Raw genomic sequence first — 11,051 nt, 5'->3', positions numbered from 1 at the left:
GTTGTGGAAAGTGGAAAGTACATTTACTTACTACTGTACTTCAGTACACTTTTTTACTACTTTTAACTCCACTACACTTAGATAGCTGCACTTAGTTGGCAGATTAAGATTTTGCATGAAAGCATAAAAGCTTGAAGAGCTTTAAAGAGTAAACCAGTGGTTCCTATATTTTTTGGCTGGGAACCCTTATAAAGTAAAGTGTGTAGATGTCAAATTTCAGATTTTATATATCATTAATTACTATGTTTTATAATATACTCACCCACTCAACTAATGTTTCTGCAGTGTTGCAGGCTGGTACCTCACAGAGGCACTAGCATGCCCAGAATTTTAATCTTGTTTAGACTTACCTATACCTAAATCTATAGAAGTACAGTGTAACCTGTGTACATTTTAAAGGCCCATTGGGTGATGTTATGCAACAAACAAGCTACTGAGGGAATTTTGAAAACATAACTTCCAGCTGATGTGCCTGCAAACTGAAAGCCTGGCTCTGCATATCGCAAATATGCTGTGAGGGTGTTCCTCCTGGGAGGTGCAGTTCTGACTCACCAATAGACACAAGACTGGACTCTGTTTCACCCATGCAGAGCACTGTCCTCTAGGCTTATCGCGATAGTAGCCATCTGCGAGCCGTATTTGACAAGCTTTTTCATCTCTTGATGTAGGCAGCTCAGGTTTTATTTTATTTTATATTATGGATAAAAGCATGGATGGCAAACTTTCCAAACTGTTGAGTCAGATCCCTTGTGTGACATCAGTGCTGACCCTCCAATCTTATCCTACACACGTCCTTATGTAGCAACTAAAAGATTTCCAACAGTTGCACGTTCTCACTCTAAAATGTTCTACATACAGACATAGAGGATTTTAAGGAAGTTGCTTGGAAATGTATAGTTTTTTTTTTAATCACCTAATTCCTTCTAATGAATGTATCTCATAAAAACATCTTTACAGTGGTGCTTTTATTCATTTGTAGAAAATAGCACAAATGCGTGGACATATAGAATGAATAAAAGGTACATGTGTGTACTGAAACACTGCTTCTTCTTCCACAATGGATGTAAACAAGGTAGTTTAAATAAGACAAAGATACAGAGAATCACTCATAACTTCTGCTCTCTCCATCACAGAGTACTACTCTTAATCACCCTTAAAACATGAAAAAGAGATGCATTATACTTTATAAAGTCAGATACACAAACATTTCAGGAGGTGAACAAAAACTTAACAGTATATTTCACAGTGTTGGAGAGACAGAAAGAGTCTGTGGTGGAAATTATCTACAGTTAGTGAGTGTGCAATCATGGACCAGTTAGAAAGATCTGACACTCTCCACTCCCTCAACCATCAGGGTGCCCTTTAGCAAGGCACTTAACCCAAAAGTCTGTGGTTGTAGTATGAAGCAGAGATTGAATTTTTAAACATTTGTTATGGTTTGTCTGCTACGTTGTGGAGGGCACTGCTGGAAAAGACAATGTGAACATGTTGTCTGAATAAATACAGGGTGGGTGAAGGACTGAGGTCTGGCTGAAGAGCAGTGAATTATATTGATATGAAGAGGTTTATTCCATCTGAATACCTTCCTCTAGTGTTACATGACTCATCTGTGAATTAAGGTCAGTGCTGGTGGTGGATCAAATCAAAGCCAATTTTCAAAACAGTTCCAAAAATTAAAACTTGATTTGATTTGTGAGTGGAATTTGCAGCCAGAATAAGGCAAAAAACAAACCACGTTTCTACAGGCTGTTGATGTGGTTGTGACATTATACATTATATGGCCAATAGAGTGCTGCAGGAATGAGTCCTAAATACCAGAAAAATGTTCCTCTGGTTCCTTCATCCCATAGTCAATGGGTCAAATGGGGATTGTGGTTAGATGACTGAAATAAGGTCTGTGGTTAACACAAGCTCCAGATGTTTCCAAGTTGTATTCTACTTCTATAAAATACCTCAGTTAATACCCCACTTGTGATATTTTTAAACTCATTCGTGTCTTAAAAAAGGCAGTTGTTAAGAATGGGCTAAATGAGACTCCACCAGAGGTTAGATGTCATCATGCTGAACATGAAAAGCGATCATCTCACCAGTCCACCTTTACAGCCTTGTTGTGTTTATACTCGAGCTTTTGCAAATAATTACTAACTTTGTAAAAGCAAAGGCTCTTATAGAAGTTTAGTGGTGGTGACGTTGAAGTCATGTGGTCTTGGTGTAGTTTGTTTATAGCCTTGAGATTAGATTGTATTAAGGCTTCATAAATCATAAAAGTGGTGTTCATTTGTTAAGATTATCTATCAGTATCATATTTTGTGTTTGTCACAGAGCTTATTTTCTGCAGTAATCCAAAAGCTTTTTGTTGAGGGAACCAGGGTGATGCTAAATTCCAGGTTGGCCTACAAAAATACTTCATGCCTGCAGCACTCCATAGTATGTGGACATCTCTGTCATATACTTATATGTACTTTCATTGTGAGGATTGGGCCCATTAGATCAAATTAAGGGGAACCTCAATGCTTAAACAAAAATATACACTTTCTTGTTTCAACATGCCAATGCCTTGTACAAACCAAAGTCCTTAAAGTGATGTTTTTGCCAGTTTTCTGTGGAAGGACTTGAATGGCCTGTACAAAGCCCTGACCTCAGTTCGCACTAACTCCTTTGGGATGAGCTGGAATATCTGTGAACCAGGCCTAAACACCCAACAATAGTGGCTGACCTCAATAATGCTTTTGTGGCTGAAGTGAGAAAATCCTTGCAGCCAGGATCCAAAATCTTGTAGAGAGCCTTCCCTGAAGAGTGGAGACTGTTATAGCAGCACATTAATGCCCTCTGGTTTTGAAATGAGAAGTTTAGCAATTATGTATGGATGTCATTTTGCAGTGTCCACATGCTTCTGGTCATATAGTAAGTGCAACAACAGTTGTTGAATAATATTACAGTTCAATACTGAGACATGAGTTACAGTCTTATGGAAGTGGAGATTGATTAACCCAAAAACAGCTCAGAAATGAACAAACTGGCTAACTGCTAATTTGCATCCAGGCTACAGCTAACGCTAACATCCCGAGCCGAGCTTTGGACCAGTGTGCTGTTAGAATGGTTTTGTTTTTGTCTCGTGTTGAGTCAGAGCATCTACCGATAACAGTAGACATCAAACTTTAGGTACAGAGGGGGGAACCCAAAACTACGCACCCCTGGTTCAGGCGGGCCACAGTTAGCCCGGGCTTTTGTGATAGGATAACGCACACTTCCATCAGCCAACCAGCCGGCATCACAGCGGTCCAACCCCATCAGCCTCCAGGCGGCGTACAGCTGGCCTACTTTAGCAATTTGACTTCCATCACTGGCACAAGCCTGGACCGCCTCAGTGAAGTTTAGCTTGGTCAGGTGCTTTAAAAAGTAGACAGTCCCTAAGGCAGGAGAGAATCATGAATTAAGACATTGTCATGCACTGATCAGGTTTAAAACATTCACACACACTCATATATACTGACCCTTGACAGAGGCAGAGAAGCAGAAAGCATCATAGCTGTGGAGGAGGCGATTTCGTTGCCCGTAGCTACGCAAACCAGCAGCTAAGTCCACACCCCCGCAGCCGTCACGTGGGACTGTGATTGGATACTGCACTGTGCCATCAGCCAACCAGCCAGCGTTACACCAGTCAAGCCCCTCCTCCCAGGCTGCGAAGAGCTGCTCAAACGTAGCCAGAGTGGCGTCCTGATCCTGACATGCTTGTTGGGCCCCAAAGAAGTTAAAATGGTAGCGTCCTTTCTGAGAGTAGTAGGGGAACACCACGCCTGTACATGGAGGAAAAGTGTTTGATGACAGTTTGTAGAGTCATACATTGCAATATAGTCCAATTCAGTCCCACCCCACCTGAAATATATGCTGAATGATAAGAATATCATTCATATTCATATTGTCACTTCTTTTCACTTCTTTTTTGCACATGATGGAAGTCGTGTATGCATGCAGTAAATTAATATAAAGAATGATTTGGTACAGTGAATGGTAAAGTGATTTTTTGGCCACTTTGGTTGCAGCAGAAGAGAAGTTGTGAGCACATCAGCTCTTAAATGCTGCACTATGTTCACCAGCTAGTTGCTGGCTATGTCTGTCCATTTGGTGCTGAGCCTGGACAGGCAACATACGCTGGGTTTATCGCTGAGTTTTTTATGCTGATGCTGGTGTTTGGTTTTTATGCTGGAAATGCAGTTAATGTGGTGAGATTGAACAACACAGTAAATGCTAAATTCAAGCTAAAAGTGGGGGGGGGGGGGGTGCTAAGAAGCGCTGCAGAGCCCACTTATACTGTTCTTGGGGATCCTCACTTTCACATTGCACGTAGTCATTTAACTCTGTAAGAAATAAATCATAGCGATTAATGCAGCTTTAAAGGAAAACCTACATTAAATGAATGTTCAACCATTCTTCAGTTATGGCCACAGACCAATCATTGATACTCCAGGTATTTTCTATCACCTGTTTTGGCGTCAACCCAGTTTTTTGCCCAATTTGATTTAGTGTGGAATTACCAAATTTTGGAAGAATTTTCTAATGTCTATCTACTTGAAGGTACATTTGGTAGTTTCTGACGACCAGTAGTGCTAGATAGTAATGTTTTTATGAGTGGGTCCTCGTTTGGTTCGTTTTCATGCATGCACACAAGGATGATGGGTTACATTCAGCAGGGGGTGGTAATGCAGCAATGCACCTGCAAAGGCAGGGAGGAAGGCAGCTGGCGGGTAAACATGGATGGAACAATGCAGGTTTCAAAATAATACGCTTTTCAATCTTTTTATCAAAAATTAATGTGTTAGGCCTCAGGGATCCCCACAATTTGTTTTGGTGAGTACGCTCAATGTAACAAAAATTTTGTTATGAGTATCTACTTTGTATATACTCCAGGAGGAGGCTGTTTCATCAGATCCCATCTTGAGCTAGTATTTGAAACTAAACTACAGCAGCAACACAAGACTTTTCAGTTGACATCTCTGACTTACAGCCTGTTTGATGACAGTAATTTCAAATTTAATTGCACAGAGACGGACTCATGAGTTGAGCGCCCTCAATTCCCAAACTACCCACTTCAACCTCATCAGTAGATAACACTTCTCTCTCTCTCTCTCTCTCTCACACACACACACACACACACACACACACACACACACACACACACACACACACACACACACACACACACACTTATTTCTTACCTCGCAGCTCCAGCTCCACAGTCACGCTCTCGTCCTCCAGGCCGTCAATCACCTCACAGCGATATCTTCCTGTGTCATTGAGCTGCAGCTCATTGATCACTAGAGACATGTCGCCTGGTGCTGAGCGTCTCAGGCGCACACGGCCCCGGAAGTTGCCATAGCTGCGGTGTCGGTTGCCCATGGCAACCATGACTTCAGTTTCCCTGGTGAAGACTTCAGGGGAAGCAGGTGCAGTGATAGTGTTGGCAGGCAACCAGGACCATTTGACTCGGGTCCTGCGTGGCGTGGTGAGCTCGGGCTCGTAGTGGTAGTGACAGGGAAGGGTGACACTGCTCCCCCTGGTGGCCGACACCGAAGGCTCCGGGGATTCCACATGTAGACGAACCCCATTGAAATAGACTAGAAAAGGCACAAAGCACCAGAAATACAACATGTTTTAGTTAGTAGGATCCGTACTTTGTTCTCTGGTGGGAACATTTACAATGTTGATTAAAGCAAAATCTCTAGTCTGTGCCTTTAATCTGTGCTGTGTGGAAAGGTAGTCCTAAACTGGTCGGGTAATGGAGTACTTACATGGGATGTGATTGGTGTATTGAGTCATAAAATTTATTTTATGGATTTATCTGCCTCAAAATTGACCTTTTTACAGCAGAAAAATTTGAATTCTAATAGCAGGACAAGCTGTGAATATAATATCATAAATTATTATGATATTGTATTATTATAGTATATTATATTACCACTACTGTGCAGTGTATAGTGGGTCCATTTTTAGTCCATCCCTCTCTTTTTTCTATTATTCATATTTATTTTTCTACTTTATTCAGTCTGTTTTTGTACACAATTTAGCCTTTTATTTGTTTGTTTGTTTGTTTTTCAGCAGGATTACACAAAAAATACTGAATCAATCCAGGGAAGAACCCAATACATTTTGGTGCCCATCAGGTTAAAGGGGCAGATCCAGGAATTTTTCACAAATCTTTCACTTTCCTTAACTTTCCTTTCAACACTCATACATAATAAATGGATCTTGATGTAAAAAAAAAACAAAACAAACAAACAAAAAAACAGAAATATTTATCATGTTGAGATTAGCTTTTGTCTTTGTTGCTGCATGAGTCCTGTTATTGTCAGCACCTCGGACAGTACGACGCTGTGCATGTAGAAATCCTTCTTTGTTGATAGACTTAAATATTTTATAGTTTTTTCTCTACAATGTCCCTGGATCTGTCTCATCCTTGTCACAATTATGATTTATTCCTCTGCACTGAACTGTGGGACAACATTGAAAAAAATGTGACTCAAAAGTACATTAAATCTGCATGCTGATGTTTGAGTTTTTTAAAACCCATGTTGAATGAAAATTATCCTGACATGCTCTGAGAAAAGTTTGTTCAATCATAAACTATTCATTTATATTTAATTAATTTAAACTATCACAAAGTCCTTGAAGATCAACTCTACATTCCTCTAAACTATTTACATCAATGACCTTGTAGTTTCACAGTAAAACAAATATTTCTGAGGTAATTGTTCATCTACAAAGTCTCAAACAATCTGTTTGGAGACACTGATATTTTATGTTTAAGGCAACATAAACATAAAATACACACTCACACTCACACAGAAACCACATCAATCCCTGGCAGAGTTTGTGTTTATAACCCATTGACTGCCTGGAATCCATGAATATCGCTGACTTCCCTCCACATCCAGGTGACTTCCAGCCAGCTGTGTTATCATGTACACAAATGATTCATGTAGCTTACGTGTGTCTCACGCACACTCACAAACACAAACATACATAGAGAGATAGAGAGGACTTACTCTCTCCGTTGCCGTTGCCGTTGCTGATGTCCTGGTAATGAAAGCCGTTGTTGTACCCGGGGATCCTGCCCTGACCGCCGGGCAGCTGCAGGTACAGGCAGACGGCCAGTAGGGGGCGCAGTAGACTGAGCATCACGCTGTCCTCTGCAAAAAACAGTCCTCATTTTTTAGCTCCCTCTTTTCAAAACTGCCATAAATACCAGACTGACACTGTGCCAAGTGCCACAATTTAATTCCACCTCAAAACTGTTTGTCACACTGATTAAAAAAAAAAGATAATTAAAATTAAAATTAAGAATGAAGGGCTCAAGGGAGACACAACCTATGAAACAAGATTAATCACATTTCACAATAAAAAAATCGAAATAGTTTATAGTTTCCCCCTTGAAAATTTTAATCTGTAGTGTAAATGTACATATAAACTACTTTTAAATGCATTTAAACCCCTTTAAGTCGAAAAAAAATAATCTTTCTTTAGCCAAAATCTATGAAAGATCTATGAAAACTGCGCATTGGGATGAATTATAATGCATTACAGACTGTAGTAGATCGATTATATGAATTGTAGAAACTTTTCTCACACCTCAATCATTAGACAACGGTCGGAAATGTACGTTTCATGTCTTTTCTTCAGTTACTCTCCTAACAGTGTCCTATTTCCCTTTCTCTCCCTTATAAAGTATTCAACCCTTACATTTTTCAATGACGCAATGATTAAGATATCTGTCCAATGTCTGTCTGAATTCCCAGAGCTTTCTTTTTACCACCTGAATTATACCATGGCTGTAAAATTTATCCGCACAGTCCGATTGAACATGAGATACGTTAACTCTCTCTGGTTCAAATCTGCCTTTTGATCGTCTGCTAGTGGGGAAAATGACTAAACTGGTGAAAACAAAACAAAACAACCAAAAAACGGACTCACAGATAAGCACTTGTCCGCCCTGCGTGTCTTCAGTTCATCTCCTCCTCATCCTCTGCTGTGTCTCTGCTCACCGGACCGAAGAAGCGCGTGGCGACGTCACGAGACTAGGCATCCCCTTTGAAGTGAACGGAGCCCCAACAGTGACGCCATCATACACGAGCCCACCATATAGGCTAATCAGTGCCAGCACTAAAAACCAATTGGCCGTAAACAACTGTCCACATCACTAATGCCAATAGGCTACGTACACTAACATTTAAAGGACAGGTTCACCGTTTTTAAAATCTGTCTTAAAACAATAGTCAGGTGCCCAACCGGACAATAGATCAAGATTTTCTTGCTGTAATCTCCCTCCTGTCCTCCTGTTCATATCGGACAAACTAGTTGTTTCTATTTCCCTGGACAGTGATTTGTCCCCCATCACTTACACCAAGAGTGCATTAGGAAGAACCATTTTAATGCTCAGTACCAGATGAACAGGAGGAATCCTGCTTGTATGTTCATATGGGCACCTGACTAACTGACTGACTTGAAAATATAAAAAAAATAATAAATAAAAAGAAATAAAATATTACTCTGACAAACTGCAAACACTACAGACATGAAAACTAATTATAAGCAAATACATTTCAGTAACAAATAAATCGATGTTACTAGAACAAACACGCTAAAGACAACGACGCTAATACAAATACCTGTACTAATACCACATCACCCCATCTTGCACACAGATGCAACCTGATTGCTATTCATCACTATGCATCACTGTTAAAAAATGAATGGAGGGTCAGTTCAACACAGTTGATGCCTTTCTTGACCTCATCTCATCCCACTAAACATCTGGTCAACATCTTTCAACTGAAACAGGCATGTGGGGCTGCATTATAACAGATCACAAACATGCTCTAGTTTTATGTGAGTGTGTTGTTTTCACCAACAGTCATACTGTGACAAATTTTCCAGGTTTGTGTCCATTAAAAGGGAAATCCTCACTAACAGTTAACAATGCAGGTGTATTTTACAGACTTGTCCCTGGATGATGCAACCCAGCATGACCCGACTCTGACCCCTTGGTGTTGTAAAATATAACTGAGGGATACCATCCTAAAATACTTGCATTGGTCATTTAAGCTCCAGACATTTCATCTAAATCCACAAAATAATGTACAATCTCATCCATGTGATGAAAAAGTTGTACCCAAAAAATGCTACACATTTTATTAGCTTCATCAAATTTATGGCAGGTAATTTGCAAAACAATGCAAAGTGTGCAGGGTTGTTCAGTCTCTTGTGTTTTTGCACAGCAGCACTGTCATAGGCTGCCAGCCTCTGTATTCCTGGTATGTAGAGGCTGACAGAGCATATTCCATGCCCCTGTTTTGCCATGGCCTCAAATAACACAGCAAATATTGCCACACCAACTCATATTTCAGTTATTAGCTGGAAAAAATAGCAGCCGTGGTGGAAAACAAGAGCAATTCCACTTCTCCGCTGGGGCCCCTGAGAATGTGCTGCTCCTGTGCCACCGCCCGAATATCTGAGTGATGGCTGGCTATTACAGTGCAGATGGAAGCTGCCCTCCTGACACTGGCACTTAGCGAACCCTAAAGCTCTAATAGATATTATTGTCTGACACAACACTGCCATCCCTTGAAGAGCCACAGAGCACCAAATCCGCCAGTTAAAGAGTCTTGAACCTCGCTGAATCCTGCACGCAATGTCTTCCTCTGTGTCCAGCCCCTCTACAGCCACTGATGTTTTTCTAGCAACTTGACTGACACCCGGCCGACTTTGCAGAAAACACAAGACCACCACTATTTTAACAGAGCGGGGGCAGGGTGGTGGTATGTTGGTGGGTTTAGGGATGTTGAGGAAAAAGCTGCTCTAAGTCTCAGAATGACAGTCAGGATGTTCAGGGTTTCATTGTTAAAAATCAAGCATGGTCATGGGTACAGGCGGATTATTCCATTTGTTTATTTACCACACTCTGAACCCAGTGTCCAGTTAAGGCTGATGGGAATGTCATTAGTTTTGCAGGTGTTTGTCATAAACCAAGTGCAGGACAAATTCAAATTTTGACCTGATGATAGCGCTGATAACAGTTATTACAGTTTATCCTGAGGGGGTCATGAATAACTACCAAGTTTTATGACAGTCCATTCAATAGTTGTCAGGACAATTCACTTCAAGCAACAACCGCATAACAGCACTAAAGGAAAAGTCAGATGATCACTGCAGTCAGTAGGATTCATCATTAGGATTTATCCACTGGGGACTGTGATCTGTGCATCAAACTGCAGGCAATCCATTCAGTTGTTCTCGTGACATCTCACTACAAAACAACAAAATGGTGCCACAGGAAAGAAAAGGACTCAAGTCAGTTTGCTTCATCATCTCGAGATCATGAATGTCTGCAGAATTTCATCAATCCATCCAGCAGTTGTTTAGATAAGAACAGTCTGGATCAATGTGATGGACCGACCAACAGACCAACACTGCCATGCTCAGAGCCACGCAGCTATAGAAGCACAACCCTTCATCACAGCTGAACAGTTCTCTGACTTTCTCTTACACAGGAATTTGAACCTCAGTTTGAGTTTATGTGACTTTGCAAACAGTCTGGCCACATCAATGTCACAGTCACAGCTAAAAAAAAAAAAAAGGTGATAATCATCTGATGGCAGAAATCCCAGATTCTGATTACTACCAACTTCTCATCAGCTGTGGTTTGCCCAAAGCTGGACTCCACATGCCAGTTAACCCTCAGTGTCCATCCTGCTCCTTCTCCTTCCCATTCTTACCTTCTGCTCTTTGCATCCGCAAACTCTCAACTACTTTCTGTTTATCCAGCACTGCTACTGCTACTACAAATACTTTTAGAGGGTGAAGAAATTCAGATGATGATGTGGCGATTCATGTTACATTCACAGTATTGGACAGGGTCATGAAATGAAAACATGAAAACATATTTTTTATATTTGTCACAAGAAGAGGTTAAAATGAATCAATCAATTAAACCGTCTCTGGTTAAGGTTTTTCATATTTGCATCTTCACTCAACGTCACTGACACTGGACATCACGA

General features: G+C 40.7%; 1 protein-coding gene across 1 annotated transcript; it reads right to left on the bottom strand.

The window, feature by feature from the left end:
- Nucleotides 1-891: 891 nt before the first annotated feature.
- hapln3 (hyaluronan and proteoglycan link protein 3) lies at nt 892-8,034 on the bottom strand. Its single transcript, XM_056386284.1, has 5 exons — nt 7,969-8,034; nt 7,044-7,187; nt 5,217-5,615; nt 3,495-3,797; nt 892-3,410 (listed from the first exon to the last, which is right to left on the bottom strand). Exons 2-5 carry the CDS (start codon nt 7,174-7,176, stop codon nt 3,133-3,135), a joined length of 1,113 nt encoding a protein of 370 aa, XP_056242259.1. The 5' UTR covers nt 7,177-7,187; nt 7,969-8,034; the 3' UTR covers nt 892-3,132.
- Nucleotides 8,035-11,051: the final 3,017 nt, after the last annotated feature.

This window comes from Seriola aureovittata, chromosome 10, assembly GCF_021018895.1.
Source record: "Seriola aureovittata isolate HTS-2021-v1 ecotype China chromosome 10, ASM2101889v1, whole genome shotgun sequence".
Classification (NCBI taxonomy): Eukaryota; Metazoa; Chordata; class Actinopteri; order Carangiformes; family Carangidae; genus Seriola; species Seriola aureovittata.
The sequence above is the reverse complement of the archived record's forward strand: the minus strand, read 5'-3'. Positions and strand labels throughout refer to the sequence as shown.

Bases quoted from the DNA above. Each gene is read 5' to 3' on its own strand.
- hapln3 (XM_056386284.1), bottom strand. From the start codon at position 7,176: ATGCTCAGTCTACTGCGCCCCCTACTGGCCGTCTGCCTGTACCTGCAG. The intron at 5,616-7,043 runs GTAAGTCCTCTC...TGCCTTTTCTAG, and splicing joins CGGCAACGGCAACGGAGAGA to TCTATTTCAATGGGGTTCGT. The intron at 3,411-3,494 runs GTCAGTATATAT...CTCCTGCCTTAG, and splicing joins CTTCTCTGCCTCTGTCAAGG to GGACTGTCTACTTTTTAAAG.